General features: G+C 38.5%; 1 protein-coding gene across 2 annotated transcripts in view; it reads left to right on the plus strand.

Annotated features, from left to right (window-relative positions):
* The first annotated feature begins 1,161 nt into the window (after window positions 1-1,161).
* The window catches only part of arhgap10 (Rho GTPase activating protein 10), a 47,656-nt gene continuing 22,475 nt past the window's right edge, over window positions 1,162-26,342 (plus strand). The window contains exons 1-15 of one of the 2 annotated variants that reach the window (XM_063218221.1): window positions 1,162-1,724; window positions 12,161-12,256; window positions 12,376-12,437; window positions 15,180-15,251; window positions 16,038-16,139; window positions 18,256-18,366; window positions 19,690-19,794; window positions 20,227-20,356; window positions 20,625-20,731; window positions 20,833-20,927; window positions 22,126-22,207; window positions 22,605-22,644; window positions 23,593-23,661; window positions 24,327-24,401; window positions 26,205-26,289. In XM_063218221.1, the coding sequence (XP_063074291.1) occupies window positions 1,571-1,724; window positions 12,161-12,256; window positions 12,376-12,437; window positions 15,180-15,251; window positions 16,038-16,139; window positions 18,256-18,366; window positions 19,690-19,794; window positions 20,227-20,356; window positions 20,625-20,731; window positions 20,833-20,927; window positions 22,126-22,207; window positions 22,605-22,644; window positions 23,593-23,661; window positions 24,327-24,401; window positions 26,205-26,289 (1,385 nt within the window). In that variant the 5' untranslated portion in view covers window positions 1,162-1,570. Of the gene's footprint in view, window positions 1,725-12,160; window positions 12,257-12,375; window positions 12,438-15,153; window positions 15,252-16,037; window positions 16,140-18,255; window positions 18,367-19,689; window positions 19,795-20,226; window positions 20,357-20,624; window positions 20,732-20,832; window positions 20,928-22,125; window positions 22,208-22,604; window positions 22,645-23,592; window positions 23,662-24,326; window positions 24,402-26,204; window positions 26,290-26,342 lie in introns of those variants that run through there. The other variant, XM_063218222.1, reaches the window with a different exon arrangement.

Below are 26,342 nucleotides of genomic sequence, written 5' to 3' on the forward strand. Positions count from 1 at the left end.
CCAGTCAACCAGTAGCAAACCTAGGGAGGCGGGTCAACCATGCGTTTGGGAAACGTCAATTGTTGTTCTTGGTCAGACCCAAGTCTCTAAGAGATTTGAAAGTCAATGATAATCAGGCTACCAGATAATACCTTCCTGAATGTCACAGGCTCAAACAACACTAGTTGCAATAACTGTCTAGGGATGAATGTCTGGATTTCATTATTGCTACTTTCCACGTATATGAGTGCAACGCTAATTGCATGAATATCAATTAGCAATATCCCAGAATCACCCCTAGCCCCTGTCCCTGCCACCACTGCCTATGGTGTATGCCATTTGTTGGCCTATACCCACAACTACAAAGTAGACTACACCACTGCAAACATGTTTAGGCTTTTTCGTCGTTTAGACAGAGACGCAACCTGGAACGTCTTCATAAATCTGGAAGGAGTCTTCAAATTTTTGCATCTTCAGGCCCTGATGGCGGGGTTGCCGTGTAAACAAAAGGCACTTCTGATTTTGATGTTTTCCCTTGCAATATTCCTTGTATAAACGGACACTCACTCTCAACATCTCAAGCATTTAAGGTGCAGCGTGGATTACAGAGTAGTTGATGCTATGCTGCTCATTTGGGTTGCCTATTTGACTTGTCATGAATATTTACTGAGTAGGCCTACTAAACTAATACTAATATGACCAAAGTAGGCCTACAGTAGCCTATGCCTACATTTTAAACATGGCTATTTCTGTAACTTCAAAATTGGGGACAAAGCTCCACCTTTTCATGTAGGCCTATGGAAAGTGCAGTTTCCCCAGTCATATTGGATAGACCCTACTTAGAATTGTATGGTGGTGAAAAAGCTACGTGAAAAAACGAGGCCTTTGTGAATGGGCAGAATGAATTCTGGAAATAAGCACAGTGCACCTTTAAACAACTCTAGTGCAAAGGGGAGATGTCATGAGAACTTTATAAAGTAGGCTACTATAGTCTACCCTTTTCAATAAATTAAACACATGGCCAAAATTACATGGCTAATTATAAAAAAATGGAGGCCTGGCCTACAAAGTTTATGAAGACGAAGGCTTTTCCTTTAATAACCTAACGCTATTCACGTCCACGGCCCAGAGGGGAGTAACTTTGCCAGAGCCCATACGTCATCACGTTTTGCATGAGGGACCTAATCCCGCGTGTAAACGGGATTTACATTGGACCTCATATCAATCCAGGAAAGGGGATATCGTTACGACGTGGACTATAGCTAAACTAAATTGTTTATGTCATTTATAGCGTACAACACAGTTGAACACTGGAATTACAGTTTAACAGGCGGCGGTGGTAGCTTTTCCCAAGTTTTGCTGTCATTTCCGTCGAGATTTTTTTTTTACAGGAGTGGTCTTCGGTCTCGCCATGGATTCAGTACATATCGTTATGTCTAGTAACCTGGAATACCAAAGCGAACAGAGATAATCGTCTAACTTTTGTTGTTCTACTTAGTTTGCCATTGGCGAACTTCGTAGTTTGATTTTGTACTGCTCTCTTGGACTCGTCGGCTAACTACTTGTAGCCTGCTTTACCTAGTTTCAAAAAATGGGATTACACCCTTTGGAGTTCAGTGAGTGTTACCTGGACAGTCCCACTTTCCGTGACAAAGTGAAGGCACATGAAGCGGAGTTAGACAAAACAAACAGATTCATCAAAGAACTATACAAAGATGGAAAGAATCTCATCAACGCAACAAAGCGTAAGTTTATCAGCAGGTTTATTAGTTGCATGCAAGGGTTTAATGAACATGACATTCGCCGTCATTATACGCCGTTTGGATTCATGGAATCATGGGGAAAGTCGCTATGTGTTATCTCAAGAAAAAAAAGAAAACTGGGAGGGGGGGGGGTGTAAGCTGTCATGTTAAACCAACATTTCTGTGGCACTGTATTTTGAAGTATGAATAATGTTCCACGGTGTTGTCATAGCCTATTGCCTGCAATTTGGCAAGGCGTGGTTGTTGGATAAACATTCTCGGGTTGAAAGCCTGCACCTTGACTGGAAGTAGTAGATGTCATCTGTAAGGTCAGCGTAGCTCCCTGCTCCTGTCCCTCGCCTTAATTTGTTTACCATAAAGGACGAATTTGCACGGCAAGGGTGACAGTGGCAAGATGTCAAAGCAATCTTGCATGGACTACAATAGTAGTTAGGCAATGTCACAATGTCTTAAAAAAGCTGCAAACCTTTGCAAAACATTTTTAGTTCATAGTAGACCTTGGAATTTAACTGGAAACTGTGGAGAAAGGTTAACTGTCCGGAATTTGCCTTCTTTTGGTAGCATAGCTGCTTGTTTGTCACTACCTACATTCCTAAACCTGTACTGCCCCAGGACTCACAGCAGGCTAGGCCTTATGTACACCCTCATATTTTCATAAGGCTAGAGTGCAAACTGCTGTCTCGTGCGCAATGGTAGACACTTGGCGTAGCTCCTACTGTAGGTGCAAGGATAACAGCAGGTTGGGTTTCAGACACAATATTTGTTAGTCTTTTCATTTAAAGAGGGGTAATTGATATAAAAGCTGTTCATTTATCTGTGCATCGATTACGACAGCGTAACCAGGAAACTACTGCAGTGCATTAATGCTTTGAAAAGTAAAACAAGGGTAAAGAGGCTAAAAATAAACTGCACATGTGACAAGCTTAGTCTGCTTTTACAAACCATTTTGGGACTTGTTTTAGTTGAGTAGGCCTACGCCTATAGCTTTGGTCCAGTCTAATTTCTCCTCACCTCACACTCAACTTTGTTGAGATTAAACATTCAAAGACAGACACATCCCAATGACAAAGTGAGTTACTAGCATTGTTTTGAACTCATTATGAGTTGGGACAGCAGTAGGCCTAGATCTTGAGATGGAAATGAAGATAATAATCAAAACTGAAAGAGCTGTTCAGATGACATTCATAATCATAATGGTCTTTTCATGGGCTGTACAGTATTCTGTCTGTGATAGTGGTAGAGGTCAAAGGTGTAGGTTTGGCTTGAAAAGTGTTGGACACATTAGGCAAATTGGACAGGTACACTATTTTTGCATTATACTTGTGGAAAAGTGGTGGGGACAAGCTAGGTTTGCCTCAAAAGTGACATGGACATGTCCACATCATCCACGCCTAAAATTAGGCCCATGGTAGAGGGTAACTCCATCCCCCTTGGCTACAAATGTTGTCAGAAGTGGGATGACTTCATATGAGGCCATCGGAAGTGTACCTAATGCGGCTGCTGCATTGCCGCACAATACATGAGGTGTTCCTGCACAGTCCGCCACTCGGGACTCAAACCCGCCACCTCCTAGTCAATGCTCCAGGTTTGGGTATGGGAGTCACGATACCCCTGAGCTAAAGGACCAGTCCAATAGCTCAGCGCTATGAGACTTCGGGAGGGAGTTTACTAACGTTCCACACCGCACTCTGTTAGTTGGCCTCCATTACACATAGGACACATGGGTATGAGCTCCAGTGTGAGGTACCCCATTGATGGGAGAAGCAGGGTGGAAACACACAAACAATTATCAAGTCAAGTCAAGTCAGCTTTTATTGTCACTTTCTTCATATGCACAAGTCATACAAGGAAAATGAAATTATGTTTTCTCTCTATACCATGCTAGGACATAGACATATAAAGACTGATATTTTACGGACTGACATAAAGTGCAAGACAGGACCGATAACAATGATGGACTGGTAACAATAAGTGGTCAATAATAAATACAGTACAAATGAGCATTTTACATTTAACATTCAACATTCAACATGTAAACAGAAGATAAATGGGAGACGCGACGCCTTGTTTTTTCGTAACATTGGTTAAAAACCTACAAAACTGTTAATTTTTCCTTAAAAAACAAATGTCGATGAAAGAAGATGTGATACATTATGTTTCATATTAGTCTTAGATGAGAAGAAACATTTTTGTTAAGATTTATGTAAAGGTATATGTCAAATATCCTGCGGTGTGACTGTAACATTAATGAAACCTGGAATATAATATATATAAAAATTAACCAACAACATTTTGAATAATGTATGAAGCATTTGGCATGATTGCATAAATATTAACTTTATATGATATGTGAAATGTGAAAAAAACTCAAGACAGTAATATTAACTACAAGTTCAATTTCGTAACACAAATTGCGTCCTGTGGGGTGACATGTATGTCAATGTTTGTGAAAGGGCAGCTGCAAGGCCAACTACAAGGGTCTTAAAGACTGGCTCCTAACCAGTCAGTACCTCAGTTATTGGAGAGTGCTGTGACTATTAACCTCTTAATATGTCTTCATATTGCAATGTTTCTGTCACCCAATGCTTATGTTCATTTTATGGTGTCCTGTGGTGTGACTGCTCTTATAAAAGAAAAAAAGTTTTTTTATAAATGAAAACGCATATTAAGATTAAACACAATATCATGATCAAGTTAGCATGAGCTCAGATGTCAGTCATGTATATAAACGGATTAAAATGGCCATAATGCAGTGAATTTCCTGTGGTGCGACTTCATTTTCCTGCGGTGTGACATGCCTATGCAATGTGTTGATGCAGGACACATTTTCTCAAAAATTAGGCAAAATTCCATGGACCACTAAGTGCTTTATTTTTTTTCTATTTGTTTCCAATTTTTTCAATCAATTTTTTCAGGAATTGGAAAAACTTTTTTTTTTGGCGTTACGCCCTTAAATGTCAACCACCCAAATATAGAATGTAGACATTACAATAATATAAATAATAGCAGTGACAGTAGCAATAGCAACAGTATAATAACAATAAAAAAGTAGAGGGCTGGAGGGCTGCAGCGTTCAAGTGGTCAAACTGGTGGTGGTTTGAAGGTGCTCTTTGGCCAAGACGTAGAAAATATCAAAAAAAGGGCAGGACGCCAAGGCACTCTTCTTAGATAAAACCGCTTTATTATAAAGGCTAGTTCATGTTTGAACTTAAATAATTAAAAATACTGCCAAAATACTGCCACTGCAGTGGCAGTATTTTTTAGTTCAAACATGAACTAGCCTTTATAATAAAGCGGTTTTATCTAAGAGTGCCATGGCTCCTGCCTTTTTTTTGTATAATAACAAGTAATGTAAAGTAGTAGATTGGGGTAGCAGCATTGTAAGCAGCATGTTGTACCAGACATGGTAAGCAAAAGAAATGTGTTACTGATATGACAGGAGATACATTCACAGGCCACTTTTTCAGATGCACCTCAGTACTGGGTTAGAACCCCTTTTGCCTTCAGAACATCCCTAACTGCCTGCAACAATACTCAGGTTGGCATTGGTGAAAGAGAAAGTGGTGTTGCAATGATGATGCTCAACTGGTACTATGGGGTCCAAAGTGTGCCAAGAAAATATATCCTCCTCCGTAACTGAGGTAACCTGAGCATGGTACCCTCCCACCGCACTGCTCCCTTGGGGCGCCATTGGGGGCTGCCCCCTTGCACAGGTGAAGCATACTGTAAGCAATTTCGTTGTGTGCAGTGTGCAGTGAACACTTGTGTGATGTGGAGTGCTGCGTCACAATGCCAATGGGAGAGGAGTTTCCCAGTTGGGCTTTCTTTCACTTTCACTGGTCTGAGCCGGATATGAAACAATACAAAACAACAACATACAAAGTAAGCTTACACCTACACACTCCCACACCAGTTCTGGAGGCTGCCTTTCGGCGCCAATTGTCCAGGGTTCACGTGAGAAAACACACAGACACACACAGACACACACAGACACACACAGACACACACAGACACACACAGACACACACAGACACACACACACACACACACACACACACTAATAATAGTCTTTTTACTAAGATTACTCTGAAAGCGATCGTAACAGCCTAATTTCATAACATCAAGACCTAGCCTACTAATTAATGCAGGCAAACTGTAGTTCCACTTATCTGAAAGGCATTATCAAATGGTCATTTCTCCCCATACCCCCCAAGACAAAACTGCTGTCGTAAAAGAAATTGAGTGTCAAATGAGAGATAATGATGTCTATGTTTCGCTAGAGTCTGATTTTGTAGCAAAGTTTATTTACGTCACACCTACTGGGGTCAAAGGCGAAATCAACATTTCACACTGAGGAAGGGTGTAAGCCTTAAACGTTTGAGACGATTAAATGAATCCTAATTCATTTAACTTATTTTTCAAGATAGAACTGATATTGACCTTTTGATATATTTTGATATTCAGCGTTTAATATTTTAATATATCATAATTTGCACAGATAACGGCTGTGTTTCATGTTGCTGGTGTAATTTGGAGAGCCATAAAGAGCTTTCAAACAACATCAAAACCATCCCGATGTGTGGCTTAAATTGACTGACATAATAACTGCTGGATATTTGGTATGAAAACCTTTAAATAAACAAAAACGTAAATTCATCATCAATGTTTACAAAATTAATCAAATAGGCAATCAATTTGTCTCATTTGCATATCATGTTCATGAGAAAAAAATGTTTTGGTAAATAAAAACGCTGTTACATGAAAATCAGCCACCCAGCATGCGATTGCACATTGTACACAGCAGAGTTTTGTTGTCCATTGCTGTGGGTGTGTAGATGAAAAGCCTTTTAAGTTTAAACTATACATATTACACTGTCTTGTATTGTTTCTCTAGCCTTGTTTGGCATAACCTGCCAAAACGTTCTGTTTGGAGAGCAAAATAGTTTTTGTTTCATCAGTTTGCAGTCATTTTGTTTATGCAGCAATTTTTTCAAAGTCTACACTAGGCTTAAATATAGTCATGATGTTGGTGATCATCGTGTTTTGGGCTAAAAAGAACCCTACAGATGGGCCCAATCAGTCTCCGCTATGACATCAGCTCTGCAACAAGCCCCACACTGCTCTATGACCTGAACAATGCACAAAAATCCATGATCTCATTTCAAATAACCGACTGAAGTTTAGCTTGCTTTGCATGCCTAATGTTGCAGTGCACAATGTTGCAGTGTGCTAATGTCTAATGTTATAGGGCACAAATTGTGATACTCTTTTTAAATAGTATCATTTGCGTAAATGAGTTGGCATACTTTCGTTAATGGGTACCTCTACAAAATACTCTTAAGCAATGGCTGAAAACTGAAAAGAAATTGGTAAACAACAGTTGTAGCTTATATTTCACCTAAAGACTCTAAACTGTTATTTTCATTGTTCATTGCCTCCAGCTCACCAGAGTCAAAGTCCCTATCAAATTCAGAAGAATGAATACTTGCATGTATGTTCTTTTGAACCGTGCAGAATCCCTACTTGGAAAAGCCAGTAGCCTGTGTCACATTTATTTCATTGCTCCTTACTCCTGGATATCAGCATGGCTTACCACAGGTCTGTCTCTGGAAATGAAATGATAGTTTTGTTATTATTGTTGTAGCCTATTTGGAGAAGCCTATAACCGGATGGGACATAGAGGTGTAACTGAAACAAAACAGATTGTTTTTTATGAGATATAGCCGCCTGGGAGTATCTGGGCTAACGAAGTGAATTTTCCACTCTGTGTATTTACGCAGACACACACCAACACCACTCACATTCTCATTCCAAGAGCTGGTTTTGTCCACTCCCTAGGTTGTCTTATGGAAAGCCAAGCACCACCCGTTAGACAAACATGGGCACTATAAAATGGGAGTCCGGAAAACTGTCCAGTACTTTTTGTAGCAAAGCTGTAGAACCAGACCCTACTAGTTGGATGAACCAAAAATAACTATGATGTTGGCCTAGATGTATTTGCCATGCTAAAGGGTAAAACTGCTTCTAAGGGCAGCAGTTTGGTTGTCTGGCTGTCCACTAGTTGTTAGACACAACTATTAATGTAGGCTAGGACTGCACGATTATGGAAAAAATCATTATCACGATTATTTGGGTCAAAATCGGAATCACGATTATTGATCACGATTATATATTTTTTTTGCTGAATTTTATTTGAAATTATTAAAAACATGAAATGTATCCAAGAATGAATTGTATACGGGACAAACCAAATAAAACCGAATTGTAAAAGGCAATAGCATGAAACTTAGGTGGACAGATTTCTGGCCAGAAACACCAGCCTGTCAATATATTCTGGCTTCAAGGATGCTTGAAGGCAGGTCACTATTGCCACGATTAAATCAGGATTATTATCACAATGTCGATATCACTATTAAATCACGATTTTCGATTATTGTGCAGCCCTAATGTAGGCTACCTCACCATACGTGATGAGTAATGTGGTGTGCAAGTTATAGACTAGGGGAAGAGGTACAGTGAGGAGAATAAGTATTTGATCCCTTGCTGATTTTGTTGGTTTGCCCACTAATAAAGACATGAGCACTCTATAATATTAATGATAAAATGTATTCTAATATGGAGAGACAGAATATCAAAAAGAAAATCCAGAAAATAACTTTCAAGAATATATTTTAATTGATTTGTATTCCATTGAGGAAAATAAGTATTTGACCCCTCTAGTCAAAGAAGACAAAATACTTGGTGGCAAAGCCCTTATTTTCTTGTACAGTTTCAGTTAATGACAATGTTTGTGGATATATTAGAAGGGATTTTTGTCCACTTTTCTTTGCGGATCATATCTAAATCATTTAAATTGTATGACTCTAGCTTGGCAAATGGGAGCTTCTGTTCCCTTCACAGGATTATTATAGGGTTAATGTTTGGAAAGTGTCTAGGCCACTTCATGACCTTAATGTGCTTCTGCTTGAGCAACTCCTTCGTTGCTTGGGCTGTATGTTATGGATTATTATCATATTGGGAGGCCAATCCATGACCCACCTTCAGTCTAGTGGTGATGGGAAAGAGGTTGGCATGCAGCATTGTACGTTTACATGTCTCCCTCCATCCATTTCTTGACGATGTGAAGTTGTCCTGTGTCTTGGCCAGACAAACAACCTCAAAACATAATGTTACCACTTTCATGTATGATGTTGGAGAAGGTGTTGTTTTTGGGATCATAGGCAGCATTTCTCTTCCTCAAAACACATCGAGTTGTGTTAATGCCAAACAGTTTGATTTTGGTGTCATCTGATTCCAGCACCTCACAATCATATCCTAATCCAGTTTGATGTTCATTGGCAAACCTCAGGTGAGCCTGAACAGGTTCCTTATGAAACAGGGGTACCATACATGCACTGCAGGATTTTAATCCGCTGTGGTATTAAGTGTTTCCAATAGTTTTCTTAGGGATTGAGGTCCCAGCTGCCTTGAGATAATTTCCTACCTCTTTCCATACAGTTTTAGGGTGCTTTATCTCTGTTTTTCTGGTTATTGAATGCCCACAAGGTCAAATCTTGTATGGAACCACAGACAGGCCTCAGATTGATGATTGATAATCATTTTATTTGTCCTAAAATTTGGAAGAAATGCGCTAACAGTTTGCTTCTTAATATCCAGGAGCCCATTTCAGCCTTCTTGAGTTCTAAAATCTTGTCCCTGACATCCTTTGACAGCTTTTTGGTCTGTCCCATGTTGGCGAGTTTAGTTTGATTGATTTGACTGATACTATGGACTGATTCTGCAGATTCAATGTGTCTTTTGTGCAGGTTATTATTAACAGTTGCATTCAATTGAGATAACAAGTTGATTGGAAGTGCCATTTGATCTGCGGGATCAGAACTCTTAATGGTTGGCAGGGGATCAAATACTTATTTCCCTCAATTAAATATAAATCAATTAATATATGGGTGGTTGACGTTTAAGGGCGTAACGCAAAAAAAAAAAAAAGTTTTTCAAATTCCTGAAAAAATGATGGATAAAAATTGGAAAAAAATAGAAAAAAATAAAGCACTTAGTGGTCTGTGGAATTTCACCTTATTTTTTGCCATTTTTGGGAAAATGTGTCCTGCATCAAAACATAGCATAGGCATGTCACACCGCAGGAAAATGGAGTCACACCACAGGGAATTCACTGCATTATGGCCATTTTAATCCTTTTGTATACATGACTGACATCTGAGCTCATGCTAACTTGATAATGATATTGTGTTTAATCTTAATATATGTTTTCATTAATAAAAAAACTTTTCTTTCCTCCTATAAGAGCAGTCACACCACAGGACACCATAAAATGAACCTAAGCATTGCGTGACAGAAAGATTGCAATATGAAGACATATTAAGAGGTTAAGAGTCACCTTAAACTTCCACAGCACTCTCCAATAACTGAGGTACTGACTGATTAGGAGCCAGTCTTTAAGACCCTTGTAGTTGGCCTTGCAGCTGCCCATTCACAAACATTGACATACATGTCACCCCACAGGACGCAATTTGTGTTACGAAATTGAACTTGTAGTTAATATTACTGTCTTGAGTTTTTTTCCACATTCACATATCTTAATCTAAAGTTAAGATTTATGCAATCATGCCAAATGCTTCATACATTATTCAAAATGTTGTTGGTTTAAATATATTATTATTATATATTGTTTCATTAATGTTACAGTCACACCACAGGAAATTTGACATATAAACCTTTACATGAATCTTAACAAAAATGTTTCTTATCATCTAAGACTAATATGAAACATAGTGTACCACATCTTCTTTCATTGACATTTGATTTTTAAAGGAAAGTAACAGTTTTGTAGGTTTTGAAACAATGTTACGAAAAAGCAAGGCGTCACGTCTCCCACCCATATATTCTTTAGAGTTAATTTCTGGATTTTCTTTTTGATATTCTGTCTCTCCATATTAGAATACATTTTATCATTAATCTTAAAGACTGATCATGTCTTTATTAGTGGGCAAACCAACAAAATCAGCAAGTGATCAAATACTTATTCTCCTCACTGTATGTCTTTCAAAGACATCTGAAGGTGACAGAACAAAGCTCTGCCCAGTTGTACAGCCTGCAGACACTAAGAACACACTGGGCCTTTTGTAATGCTTTCCCAGAAACAATTCAGGCTTCAGTATAAGACTTGCAGCTAAGTTATGTTACGGGCAATTCCATGTAAATGTCAACCACAACATGCATGTAATATGAAATCTCATGTAAACTGAAATGAGTAATTTCACATGAAATCAGATTTTAATACAACCTGGTGTGCTTTTTCAGTGGCAAGGTAGGACCCACAGAACTGCATCTGCATTAATATGAAGGGAGAAACGGACTAAGAAAGTTTTAATTAGAGGGTAGGACACTATCCATTCATCCTTGATTAACTTATGTCTCTCAATGGTGTTGATGTTGTTTGAAAACTCTTTTCTGGCTCTATGAATAAAAAAACAACATGGCAGACAACAGTTATCAGAGTGTGAATTATGAGATATTAAAATATTAAAAATGTAATAAAAAAAACTCTTTTCAAAATGGCCAATATTTTCTCCAAAACTAGCCAGCAATGGCTTGAATAAAAGATGAACTTGTGATGGGATTTAAGAGATAATTTGACTTAAAGGTTAAAATGAGTTGTAGTCAACTTGTAGTAAAGTAGTAATAGAGGAGTGTTAGAGGAGATGTCCGTTAAGAGCAGAATGCAAGCATTCCAACATTCCCATTGGCTGTGGTCACTGACATCTATACAGTCACTGGCTGTAGCGGCTTGTCGCCGAACTGCGTCATAGCTCATTTGCATAATATTCCCAGGAGTTCAAATACAAACTGTTGCGCGAATAGCCTCTAGTCTCTTGAATTACTTTTGTTGCGTGAATACAAAGTCTATTACTTCCGTCGCTCGCCTCGCTCATGTCGCGGCCGGTGTATTCGTGCGGTAAGAAAGACAACAGACTTGGGCTGATTGTCACCCACAAGGCAGATGGCTGCTTTTCAGTTCTACTCCAACATTTAGTTTCTTTGAAAAACATGTCACATTTATTGTAAGCCGTAGATTTAAGCGATATTTAAAAATAGTGAAAAGCCTTTTGATAACTTTTAACTGAACTGTAATATTCCGTTTAGGTTTTGGTTTTCGGCCAAGTGATTTATTATTATTCGGTTTCGGCCACACATTTTCGGTGCATCTCTAATACGTTGTGATCAACAATATCAAGAACTATCCCTTCCATTCATTTCTTGGTTTTTCCATATTTGGGGCTATAAAATTGTTATTGTTTATTGTGTGTGCTTATTGTTGTGTTATTATGATTATCAGTTTTCTATTTATTCATCGCCCAGCCGTACTATACTCTATTTTCTTTGGTTTTGTTGCCTTTCAGAGTTGAGCATGGCCCAACGCAAGTTTGCCCAGAGTTTAGGAGAATTTCAATTTGAGTACATAGGTGATGCGAAGACTGATGATGAAAAATGCATTGGTGAGTGTAAATTTACAACAAAAGTTAATTTGCAACCTAGCACAAAATGATTTTTCTTTTTTTGTTTATTTGTGGATTTAATTGTCTTGTGTGTGCCTCTCTCTATGGTTGATCACCAGATGAATCGTTAAAGGAATTTTCTGCCTTTCTGAAGAACCTGGAGGAGCAGAGAGAGATAATGGTAAGGAATGTTAATGTCTATGTTGACAAACAGTTGGTAACATGGATGTATTCTTTGGGTTTTCATCTTGATGGAGTGCCAATGATCTTCCCCTCAAAACAACTAAATAAGCGTTTTGCCATAAAATGAGGATAACTTTTTGACTTTATGAAACATGTGATGCCATTAATGCCTCTGTTATGGATCATGAATGTCAAGCATGAATGCTTGAATGTTGGTAGGGATCTTCTCTTTACCAGAGCATGCCTGGCACCCTATGTACTTCCTCCCAAAGATTTTGGCTCCACACATAGTCTGGCGAAAGCCTCCAAGCTTGGTTTGTTCACTGTATAGCCGATCAGCAAGAACTCACCCGCGAAGTCCGTTACTGATTGGTTAAGGTAACACTATTCACACTTTTGTCTTGTTATGTGTATGGTTTTGCAACCCCATATCGTAACAGCCATGCTAATAAAGCACAATTTGATGTTTTATCTGAATTTGGAACTCCAATGAATTTAAATGGCAGAATAAGCTCAGATCATCTCCTACCCTCCATGGAGACGGATTCCTTTTAGCTTTCACCAGATTGTTTGACGGAGTCAACTGTTAGCTTTCGCCCAGGCTATGGAGGCATACCATTTGTGTGCATTCATTAATTTAATCAATTTAATGGCTTTTTGCAAGACCGTGGCGCCTTCCTTTGGCAAACTTTCTTTGCTTAGCATTTGGCATATGGTACTTGTTGAAACAACTACCCAAGACTGTTCCAGGTTGGCCTTCAGGCCTGTAGATGTTTGACCGGGTGTTCATTCGGGTGAACATTGGCACCAACCTTTGAAGGCAAGGCAAGTTTGTTTATGTAGCCCATTTCATGCACAAGGCAACCTAATGTGCTTCACAATTAAGAAGATAATCCTTGAAAATAAATATACATACAGTGCACAGCAATAATGAGTACACCCCTTTGAAAAGTAACATTTTGAACAAAATTTTAATAAACACAAAAGTTATTCCCAACATGCTCATAGACTAGTGTAATACTCTTTTGAGCTTACGACAGAAAAGTAAGGTCAATAGTATAACTTAAATGACTCATTTGTCCATTTTTGTGAAATTGTGCAAGTGTAACAATGAGTACACCCCTATGTTATGTCTGAGAAGGGCCCGAAACGTCTCGAAATTGAAAGGGAGTAAAAGGGAGGTTATCGGTGGGCAATTCATGCGGCGTAAATTAATAAAAATTGCAAGACAATGAGTACAGTACAACATTCGCGCATGGAGAAACTAAAGGCCTACATTTCAGCCAGTTATACTTTGAGAAATTGCGTAAGATTTTACCCATGACATGTATAGTAGTGTATTGTCATATTGGAAAAAAAATGCAATACAGTGAATAATTTCTGTTTGCAACACACTTTCATTCGTCCCTCATGCGGAGGTCTATGCAATGATTTTTTTTTTATTATTATTTTAAAAAGGAGCACAGATAAGAATTTAGGAGCACTGTGAAATTTCTTGAGACCATTTCATTATTAACGCACAGACAAAAAGGGTCTAAAAGAGTAGGCTAGGCCTTTTTCCTCACACACATAGGCCTACACATTCTACAAGAGGGGTGCTGGCCACAGTTCAAAATGGCAGTGCGTCATAGTTTTCTCAATGTATGGGAAACATCCTTGCCTTACATTGAACTTTAACATTTTGAGTCTGCACCTAAGTTAACTACATGTGTGTGTGAGATTTGTATGAAATCCTATATCATGATCTACTTCAGTAGTCACAGTACATGTTGACAAGCATGTTTCTTTTGGTTAAAATTCATTTTCATACATGTCTGGCTGTTCGCCTGTAAATCTGTTGCAATTATTTAAGCTACAAGTTTGGTGTAATTTGTTGCACAAGTTAAATAGTGATGTCGGAGCCACACTGTTTTCTGCCACTGGGGAGTACCGCAAACAAATTTAGAACTCACCAACTGTAGTGATGTGAATTAATTGAAGCCTCAACACAAATAGTACCTTAATAATTTTCAAGATAACTGAGTAATCTTTGCAGCCCTGCTTTTGATTAATTGAGTAGCCCTTAGGGATGCAAATTATCGATTAATTAATTAATCATTAGTTGATAGCCTTATCGATCGACTTAAGATTAATTGATAAGCGACGTTTTTCCCCCGAAATCTAAAAAAAAAACCCTACTAAATCTAAAAATTTTAATTAAAAATTGAGATAAAATGCCACATTTAAATTATTTCTATTTCAATTATTTAATCCAAAGGTGATTTAAATATTCCCACTATTCACACCCCTCTTCACACACACTCTTCACTTGCCCATTTCACCTCGGTCTCTTGTCAGTTGAATTGTCGATTAATTGTGATTAATGTTTTTTAATCGATTAATGCATTGATCGATTAAAGTCGATTAATCGATTAATCGTTTGCATCCTTAGTAGCCCTAGACATGAGCACAGCATGTCCCGTATAACTGACCAATTCTGTATAAAAAGAAGCTATTGTAATTGTAAATTGGTTCTATGAATTTGTATCTATACCTGGGTGTCATTTGTATTGATGAGTGTACTGCAATTTTGTATTGCTGTAGAATGTGCTTTGTCATTCATGCAGTTGCTCAAGTTTTGACATTTTACTGTATAAAGCTTTTACTTCTGCATAGTGTCCCGGGTACCTATTGTGGCCTTTTTGTCACTAGCCTATCTGCTTTACTCTTTCAAGGTAATCGGTGACTACTTTTCCCACAGATGCAGAACATCACAGAGACACTAATGAAGCCACTGGAGAAGTTCCGAAAGGAGCAGCTTGGTGCAGCAAAGGTGACTTTTTAAAGTGAAATTAAATACAATTAATTGCCACTTTTACAATTTACTGTTTATTGCGGACCCTTGATAAAAATAGAGATTCCGAAAAGTACACTTGTTATGCTATTTTGAGAGGGAGGAGGCTGTTCCAGAAGCATAGGAGATGTTTGTTGTTACAAGACATTAAACTACTGACTGGACTGATGACATCACCAGGAATGCCCGTGTCTGTGGTGCCCACTGCATATCTGAAGTTAGCGCGAGCATTCGTCATCTTATTTCGGAAAAAACACCTGCTGAGTCTCTGTTCAAGTGAAAGGAGCATGGTTGATTTTGAGGCATCGGTGCGCACGCAGCCAAATTACGTCATACCTGTTTACAAACTCTAAAGGGGTCTATATTGTGAGGACATGAGTCGTGACGTGAACTTTTAAATCATTAAATTACCTTGTGCAGTGTGAGAAGGAACTTAATACCCACGATTGAAAATATCGCACAGTGTATGCCTGCCTTAGAAGAAAAGTTTCTCTAATGATTTTATTTACAAAGTTGGTAAAAAGGTTTAAAAAAAAAAGCAAAATGTAATGCAAGAAGGTGAAAAAAAGTTCAGGGCCTTGGCCATGGCTTGGGCATTGACTGTTACGCCAGGGACCCAGGTTCGATTCCAGCCCAAGGTCATTTCCCGATCCTCCCTCATCTCTTCCCATCCCCACTCGCTTCCTGTCATCGTCTCGCACTGTCCTGTCAAATCAATGAATTAAAAATGCATGTTAATATGTTGTCTGTCTGTCTCTCAATCAGGGAGAAAGAAAGAAGTATGAGAAGGAGACTGAGAAATACTACAGTTCTTTGGAAAAGCTTTTGAACATGTCGGCAAAGAAAAAGGAACCACAATTACAGGAGGTAGTAACTCTACATTTGTTCTTTCCACACCTGAATCAAAAGGAAATTGTTGGATTTTTCAGTATGTGAATATTTGTCATTGTTTCAGGCCCGCTTGTCATTGTGACTGGCCAGCTTGCTACAGGCATCTCTTTACATGGTGTTTTAACATATTACAATATTTAATTTTTTCCTGTTTTCCCTCTGTTTCTACCTCGTTATAAAAATTTTTTTTAGAATGTTCATGATGATGATGTCACCCACTCTGGCAGTTTAGAGTGAGGAGTGAGCTTTCCTCCGTCTTTCAATATAATAAAATAACCCCTTCATATTTCAACTAGGTAAAAACATTGTCATACAGGTCTTGGCTCTGACTGTAAAGTGTGTGAACATCATTAGCCAACTCTAATGTTTGATACACAGTGCCTCTATGGGATTTTAGCTTTTAGAAATGTGTGATTAAATGGGTCAGCACATAGCTAAGAAGAACTATTTGGCCTACACAAGTGGTCTGCACTTTGACATGGAGGGCTGGGTTATGGCCTTGTTTGTGAATTGCATTTGACAACTTCTTGAGATGTTGTAGTGTATGAATAGGGCAGCACATATTTTTGTTGTTACTATTGGCCAACTGCCAGTTTTAGAATCTTCGAAGTCATACACATACAAATTCAGCCTTGCTGTTGCCCGCTCCCGCATCGAATCTCGAACCGTCCAGCGTCTCTTCACGGTGCAAGTCTGAGCGTTCGATTACTGGATAGTTGGTTGGTTCGCAATGCAAACACAAACACTTGTTTTTTCTCCATGAACCGTGACAACAACAGGTTCATTCGTGTAACACACAGTCCATCCGTGTAACACACACAAGTTCAGAGCCTGGTATGAACACAAGTGGTTTGCAAGTGACCACTTCAGATTCTGTCTAGTTACATATGAAATATTACAAGTAACCAATGTAATGTAATTACTGAATTTCGTACTAAGAAATCACTGAAAAAAATCCATGAAGGCGCAAAACACATTTGTAATTGGTAGGCTCCATAGAAGGACAGATTTGTCAGGTACACATTATACCAAGACCAAGCACTGTTTTTACAACTAACACAAGACGTCACTGAGGTCCATGTATCACGCTCTTGTTGCAGAGCAGGAACTTTGAAACAATCATGTCCTGATAGCAAAGCGAGGAACTTGGCGAGAGTCCAGTGCTTTACTGTGGCTAGTCTAAGGGGGAAGCCTGGCTCTAACACAGACCTTTAAAGCAATGTAAACCATCTGCCAGCTCTACTTTAACTCCCATGTTGGAACATGACCTTTTAAGGCTTACCCATGTTGCTTAGCTCTGCTCATGCTTTGTAGACCAAGGACTGCAAACTGATAAAGTTCTTGATACACACACATTCACACACAGTAACCCTAACACAAACCACACCAGATCATAATGAATATATTTGGGTGACTTCCCACAATTAAGAGAATTTGTATTAAGATTAAGTGCTGTACACACCAAACCCATTATCAATTAATCATTTTTTATCACATCAGACAAACTCTTCAATTGTTTATTGTGGTCTACACTATACTACAATTAATCAACAGGAACCCAGCTTTATACCTGAAAATTCACACTTAGAGGGGTATGCCACTATTTTGGGGCTTAATACAGCTAAAATCGTTGGCCAGGGTTTATAAAGGTGGTAAAGTGTCTTATTTTTCATGTTAAGCGTTGTCTTGCTGTAAGACAAGTTTAAAGAGGGAATATGTCGCTAAGCTAGTGAAAGTCAATGGAATGCTACACGGATCCATTGACTTTCACTAGCTTAGCGACATATTCCCTCTTTTAACTTGTCTTACAGTAAGACAACGCTTAACATGAAAAATAAGACACTTTGCCACCTTTATAAACCCCAGCCAACGATTTTAACGGTATTAAGCCCCAAAATAGTGGCATACCCCTTTAACTGAAACTTGAATTTCTCTTCATATTTGTACAGGTGTGCTCTAATTTTGCCTATCAGGGACTGTAATGGTAGCTGTACTATGTAATTCTGGCATAGGATCCAGCTGTGGTATGGCAGAACAAAATATATTATCTTTCTTGTCTTCTTGTCTCACACTCTCTATTCTTCCTTTACAGGCAGACGTCCAGGTAGATACCAACAGACAACACTTTCAGGAGTTGTCCCTGGAATACGTGTGCAAGTTGCAGGAGATCCAGGAAAGGAAGAAGTTTGAGTGTGTTGAACCGGTGAGGTTTAAGCCAAAAAATAAAAATGCTCAATCAGCAGCCAACAATTTAGAGGAACATGTTGTCATTTGCCAAATGTGTATCAAACTTTGTTAATGAAAATGATAATTCTGAAGAAGATCAACAAATATAGTCGTAGCTTGTGTTCAACGGATTGAATCACTGAGTGTAAAACTTCAAAACTCTTTAAGATCTATCACAATATTGCTTTCTATATAAAGTCATACACTATACGTAAAGGTAGGGTGAGAGAATTTTAATAAATGGTCCCAGGAAGCTATATTTTGAAAATACACAGACTCTTTCCCTTTGTTCGGACCTCCCCTCAAAACCACGCCTCCAAGTACAGGAGTGCGAACTGCTTGTTCAGAGCTCCAGAGATCCCAGCTGTCAACAAGGTTCCAAGATACCATGAGGTGTTGTCCATCACCCACTGAGTTGCTCAGGTCATGCTGCTTATCCAAAAGATTGTATTACACATACATTTCATTAATATATACACTTATGTGCCTTCTTGGATGAGCAGCACCACCTGAGGTGAATGATAGCGTCTCAGGGGTGGGACACTGACAAAAGTCACATGTGACCCAAAAATCAGATCAAAATCATCTGCAGCAGAAAGCCTCTATTTTTAGGGCATGTCTTGGTCATTACTTCTAAATTCTAACCATTGCTTGTTAAATTTGCACAACAGTAGGCAACATGGATTCACAACCAGAGTTGCTTCTTAGCTGGACAGACTGATATCACAGAAGTATGATTGACTTGGAGTTGCAGAGCCTTGTTTTGGCATTACCTTTATTTTTATAGCAGTGTGCAGTATGTATACAACGCGCAGGACCAAGTATGTTAGTCATTATAAAGGCACTGTCCGATCTTAGGGCACCTACAAATCTACCTGATTGTGTTGGTTTCCACATGACAGAGGTTTGTTGACCTTGTTCTGATTGCTGGCCACACTTGATGTTATTTAATCGCATGAACATTTTGTTTGCACCCTAGAGCCTTGATAACTAAAAAATATATTAATTTTAAAAGTTTGGAAGCACCAACAGGTAATATTATGTGGCTGGATCTGAACAGTTAATTTGGAATTTGAAAGGGTATGTTGTGATTCTGCCTGCTTGCACATGTCCCTGGCTCCGAGTGTCACAAATTTGGTCTCGACATACATGTATATTGTTGCGGTCCTAATATAGGTAAACAAACAAAATATAGGTAAACTCCTTAATTCAGATGCTTCTGTACTTTGTATAAACGACAAATGGATGCTCCGACAGGGTTCTAACCTCGGTCTAACCTCTGTCTTCTTTTCTTCTGCAGATGCTGGCCTTTTTTCAGACTGTCTTCACATTCTATCATCAGGGTTATGAGCTGGCCAAAGACTTCGACCATTACAAAAGGGCCCTGCAGATCAATATACAGAATGTGAGTCATTTCTCATGCATACAGAGTTGAGTTTTGAGTGAAATTTTGCCATTTGTTTGATTTTGATAGATATATGTACATTAGGTCTGTAACGGTATAATGTATTTGTACCAAACCGAACCCAACAGACCTTCGTTTTTTTCCATTAGATGTGAGTTTATTAGGAACTTTCAAGGTACAGTAATGCAGGGATATCTTTGTTGTCAATTGTACAAAATTGTTTGAATTAATGCTAAAATTTCAGGGATGATAATTTTCTGTCCTTTATTGCAATATTCAGTTTTTATCCAACATATTGTTAAGTTCAGAGGCTGAAAAAGGTTTAAAAAATCTTCTGATTCACTTGTAAATGAACCCCTCCCCCCTCTCTCTGTTTGTCTGTCTTTCTGGATGTCTGCCTACTTGTCTGTCTGTGTATGTGCACTTGTGTAGACGAGAAGCCGTTTTGAGGCCACCCGCTCAGAAGTGTATGAGCTGATGAAGAGAACTAAAGACACTCCTCAGGAACATCGGCAGACCAGTGCCATCAGCAGCGAAGGCTATCTCTACGTTCAAGAGAAACGTATGCACATATATTTACGATCCTCATCCTTAACATTGAGTCATTCATCATGCTTTTACTGTAATTACACAAAAAAGCTGAATTACATTATGTATATGATATATCAGCCATCAACCTAACATGAATCTAACATTTCACCAATGTTTACTGGGTTCAGGACTTGAGGATTGATATACTGTCTGACTTATTTGTATATCTGTTTTGCTATTTTCTGTGCTGAACAAGGTATTCTGGTGTACTTGTGAAAAGTGTGCTTTCTTTGAATAAGGTCCCCCGCCTTTTGGCTCCAGCTGGGTAAAGCGCTATTGCACATTTGTCAAAGAGCAAAAGATTCTGCACATGATCACCTTTGACCACAAATCCGGAGGCAAGACAGTGAGTAGAGCATATTGTTTTTCGCATGTTATCACAGCATTCTTTGTAGACTTGAACGATGAATTTTAAATTGTTGTATACTTCCACGTATCTTTTCATAGGGTGAAACGGAATCAGTGATGCTTAAATCCTGCCTTCGCAAAACCACAGACACACTTGACCGTCGATTCTGCTTAGATCTAGAAATAACAGATCGGTAAGCTTCTCTCCCTTTCTTAATCATTGAGCTGTATGATGAAAATTATATGTCTTTGTAAAGAATCCTTAGTACAACCTAGGACAAGGTTTTATATGTTCACATTTATACAAGAGACAGTCATATGCTCATAAATCTCATTCAGGGGTAATAATGAAAAGGTTTGCACTCCAAAAAGTCCCCAAAAGAAAAAAAGTAGAAAAATGTCTTATACTAATAAAAGGCAGGTAAACATATGAATAGAGGCCTGTGACATTGCTTTTATGGCGTCTCACAGCACATAAGCATCCTTATGGCCTGTGGATAGAAGCTGTCCCTTAACCTGCTGGTATGAGCATGCATACACCTGTATCTGCAGCCAGAACTGGGGTGGTGTGAATGGGATATAATGCATTTGGCACAGTTAGAATCTATGGAATAATTCAAAGAATGTCTGTTAACTCCTCATGTATGTTTGTCTGTTCCATGCACAATTAGGGCTGTTATACTATAACAAATTTTGCTGGACGATAAATTGGCCAAGACATTATTGCGATGAACGATAATATTGACGTTCTCGTAGTCATTTTCAAACAATATAATGATAATGGAATAAAAATGCAATACAAATGCGAACATACCCTTTCTAATTTTGAAAGCGTCGTGGCAGGGGGTGCTAATGGGAGTTGGAGTTTCCCAATGGGCTTTCACTTTTTCGCTTTCGCTTTAGATAGATGGATGGATGGATGGATGGATGGATGGATGGATGAATGGATGGATTTGGGCGTCATTACGCTGAGTGAAATGCGCCTATTGGTATTCAGTCTCTTGAGTAGAGAGAGAGAGTGACGAGGAAAACAAAGAAGCACGCAAATATAACTTACCGTGGCCAAACAAGTTATCATGCTTGTAAAAAGGTATTGTGCAATATATTGACTTACTGAATATTGTGACAGCCCTAAGCACAACTCCCGCACCACTCCACCACTCCTCTCCAATAGGAGGGTGACTTTCCAATGGTGCAACGATGTGTAGTGCAAGGTTTAACACCGTTAGGACATGCCGAAGATGTCAGTTCAACTAACTGTTTTTGTCTTTTGTTGCTTTTCCACTCTCGACATAGCCATGGAATTCATTTTTGGCAAAGTCCCGCCCCCCGAGTTACTCTTGCTAGGGCAGACTGATCTTTGATTAACTCTTATCTGTATTTCCTTTTCAGGCCTGGGACGCTGTTAACTGTGCAGGCACTGTCAGAAGATGACCACAAGTTTTGGATGCATGCAATGGGAGGAAAAGAACCTGTGAGTCACTTGCACTTTCTCAAATTTTACTAATGACAAATGACCCCCTCTTCTCTGATTGCTTGGACTTCAAGGACTTTCACGGTCACAGACACACTCACACCTGACCTGACAAAGACAGCACAGATTTCAATGTGTAATAAAACTGGGAGCAGAATCAGTGTGTAATATTTTTTTCACTTCAGACATTGCTTTCCCATGTTAAAAATAAATCCATATCTGGGAAGGTACAACTTAAGGAAAAATGTTTTTTTTGGTTGTACTGTACCTTCTCAGATGTTGATGTATTTTGAATATGGGAAAAAATTCTTCTTTTTGTGGTCAAAATTCCCTCAGAATGCTTGTATATGTAATGCGTGTTGTTTTGTTTTGTTTTTGTTGTTTTTTTTCCTTTAAGGTTCATTATCTGGGAACAACATATTCAAAAGAAAGAGGAAGTAAGTAGCCTATAGAATGCACCATCACATTTCTCTGTTGACTCTCAGTGAAGCTACAGTGATCGCACGCCCTCTAGGGGATTTTTCTTCAAGTATAATAGTGTGGTTCTAATTAACATTTGTTTCATTCTATAAACCTACTGACAACATTTCCTCCAAATTTCAAAGAAAAATATTGTAATTTACCGTGTTTATTTGCTGAATATGGTCAAAATCGTCAAAATAACACAAAAGATACAATATTTTACACCATAAGCAATGCAAGGAAAGTATGATCATATTCACTATAAACAACATACTAATAATGTTTTCACTAAGAAGAGTTCAGAAATCAATATTTGGTGAAATATCCTTCATTTTAATCCCAGCTTTCATGCGTGTCTGCATGCTCTCTACCAGTCTTTCGCATTGTTCTTAGATTATTTTATTTCACTCCTGGTGCAAGAATTCAAGTTGCTCAGCTTTGTTTGATGTATTCATCACATTACAGAGGTTTTCCATGGGGTTCAGATCTAAAGGTTAGGCTGGCCTGGTGGTCCTCCATCCACACCTTAGTTGACCGAGCTGTGTGGCATGGAGCTTTGTCCCACTTTTTTTATTTTTAAAAAAAGAACAATCCAGAGAGGGAAGCAAGTTCTCCTCCAAGATAACTTTGTGTGGCTTTTAGGTGGCTTTAGTTAGGTGTTAGATGAGTTTGCCCCAATACAGCCATCACCACCATCACGTCATTTCTGCCGAATTGGTATTCTTAGAATTGGGTATATGAATAGAATTAGAAGCATTGGGCTTGATAGACAGCACAATATCCAAGGCGATATATGAGACTACAACAAGACTCTATTTTGGTATTTAAAAAATTTCAGTCATAATGTGTCTGTTAACATGTGTAGTATGTATTAATATTCTGTGTGTATGTGTAATTACAAATAAGCCTGTTTGACTTTGTAGTTGATGCCCAGCTTGATGAAATTGGTCTCTCCTTTGTAAAGAACTCCATTAACGCCATTGAGAAGAGAGGTGAGTTATAGTCAATAAGGCTCATGTGCTTGCTCCTCTTGTATTTGGCCTCACAGTGGCACTGCATGCTGGGAAATCAAATTTTAGTGGTCCTGTAGTATAATAGTTAGGTCTAGAATCATCTGCCTTGGAATCTATGTCTATTCTGTTTATTAACACTAGGGGGCATAATTGAACAATCATAATGCATTTTTCCTCAATTAGTTTAGCTTCATGTTGTGTTTCTTAGTCTTAAAGCAATTTGACCTAAAACCAATTTTATGTAAAAGTTATCTTGTGCACCACATTTTAATTCATCGGATTACTTTGTAAAGAATGAGAATTACACCCAGAAACATGTTCATTTGCACAACACTAAATGTAACTTGTATTCAATCTAGACTATAACATAAGAACGTAACCAATGAAATAGGCAAGGAAAGGGAAAGATTATTTTGTTGGGTTAGATTAGGACTATAACGTGTAAAACACAATATTATTAACACATAACAGTACTTACAAGCGTGATATTGTGATTGTTGAATTTAAAGTCAATGAAGAGTATAATCATATTATCTATAATCCATACATCTTGTATTATTAGGGCTGTAAAGGTAGCTCAACCTTTATTTATTTTTAATCATATATCTTGAAATATGTTTAATATTTTCTGTATCTTTTCTCAGGAATCAATGACCAGGGCTTGTATAGAGTGGTGGGAGTCAGCTCCAAAGTCCAGAAGTTGCTCAGCCTAATGATTGGTAAGGGCTCAGTCAAAGTTTATTTGAGGTTCTTTGTCGGTTGGAAAATGTGGGAAGTCAGGTCTTTTCGTTGGAGTATAGCAGCAGTCATTGGCATGCAGACGGTCACTTGCATCAGTAGGTGAGAGTGGCACAAGTTCTCCTGTCCTTTCTTTGACAGGAAACTTGGCTGTGTCGCCAGGGGCTTGAAATCAGATTGCCAGCCTGCCTTCTTGCCTGCAAAGTCTCGCAACACTAAAAATCCTTTTCCCATTCAGTACTGTTTTTGTAGCACTGTCTTGCTGCACTTTGGTCTTCATCTGTATTATTTCCTATCAACTGTCTATTTAATGACATTAGCACTTATGCTTTTTATTTAATGTAATATTTATTTAATGTGATTCTCTTGTACTGTTCTTTGGACTTGTGTGTTTGCCATAATCACACATAGGCGAGCAAAAATGTGTATATATAAATTGAATCAATTAGGAAAATAATGTGCGTGTGATACACACACACACACACACACACACAAACACGTAAAACATGAATCTTGATCCCTTGAACTGCGTGCACATTTCTTTATAAAGTTAGTCTATAGAAGTTAGTCTTGGCACTTCTGTATTGGGAGAGAGGTGATGAAGATGGCAGAATGGTCATGTATTTGTGTGTTTGGATCAGAATCATTACCCATTCCTAAACCGTTTTGCATGAGATGGAGTGGGAGTCAACATTCACATGCACAGACGCACATGCACTCTTATACACATGCTACAAATGGACAACAACACAGAGGGAACAAACACTGTACTATTCAAGTCAGGAGGGCCTCGGCACAAGCCTGGCTATCGCACTAGTGATATTTAATGTGATAACAACCTGTTCATGTTCTGTTAGGGGAGATGTGATTTATGTTTGTCCATAGTTGTTTATTGGGCACTAGGCTACGAATGTCTACAATTTTGAGTAGCCAATCACACCAATTGTGTTAAAATAGCCTCTATCTATTAAAATAGTCTTTCAATCTAAAATATTGAGAAGAAACTGTTTTAAGTTTGATCGAACGATAAACTTCTATTTGTCAAAGAGTATGTCTTGTCCCTCCCTGTTTTGTATATTGGGTGCCAAACTCATGTGAACATTTTTACCATGGTTTCCATGCTGTTGAGCAGACCGTAATCAAGGCAGCATGGAAATGGCTACCGCAGTGCTACAACTCTTTGGAATGAAAAGCTACTTTCTGATTAGTTGGTAGGTGTGCATTAAAAACATTCATCGTGCACGGCTCAAAAGAAGTTATGTCAACAGAGCTTTAAACTTAAGCACCATTCCATATCAATACTAGATAGAATGTATCTGTAGCAACAGCTAACAATTTAACAAATGATTAATAGCTATGGCTGACAGTTGCGCAGCGCTCTAGTCAACGTTACAAAATTTCAGTGTAGTGAAACTGATTATATGATCATTGTTTTAATCCCTAACACTAAATGATCGAGTGGCAAGCCGGGCAACATCCTCTAAGACATCCATTAAATGAACGTTCTTAGGTTCCACCTTGTTGTTACCCTTATGTAGCCCATGCTGGGATGGCAAAGTTGACTCAGAAGCGCCCTTGAGGCGATGCATATTTGGCAACTGGAAAGTTGCGTTCAAGCCTTTGATTTTGTTGATGCATACTTACATGATCTTCTACTCTGCTTTCATTTAATCATTCCATGTAATATCTTCCATTCTGTTGTCTAGGTTCAGATGTTGATACAAATAGTTTGAAAGTTTAACAATGACTGTATTACTGTCATTCCATCTACTACCATTTCCTAGACGAGAAGAGTAATGAGTTGGACCTTGCTGTATGTGAAGACTGGGATGTGAAAACAATCACCAGTGCCCTAAAACTCTACCTCAGGTATGACATTACTGCATTGATATACAGTAGATACACTTTAGACCCAATTGATG

Source organism: Engraulis encrasicolus, chromosome 16, assembly GCF_034702125.1.
Source record: "Engraulis encrasicolus isolate BLACKSEA-1 chromosome 16, IST_EnEncr_1.0, whole genome shotgun sequence".
Classification (NCBI taxonomy): Eukaryota; Metazoa; Chordata; class Actinopteri; order Clupeiformes; family Engraulidae; genus Engraulis; species Engraulis encrasicolus.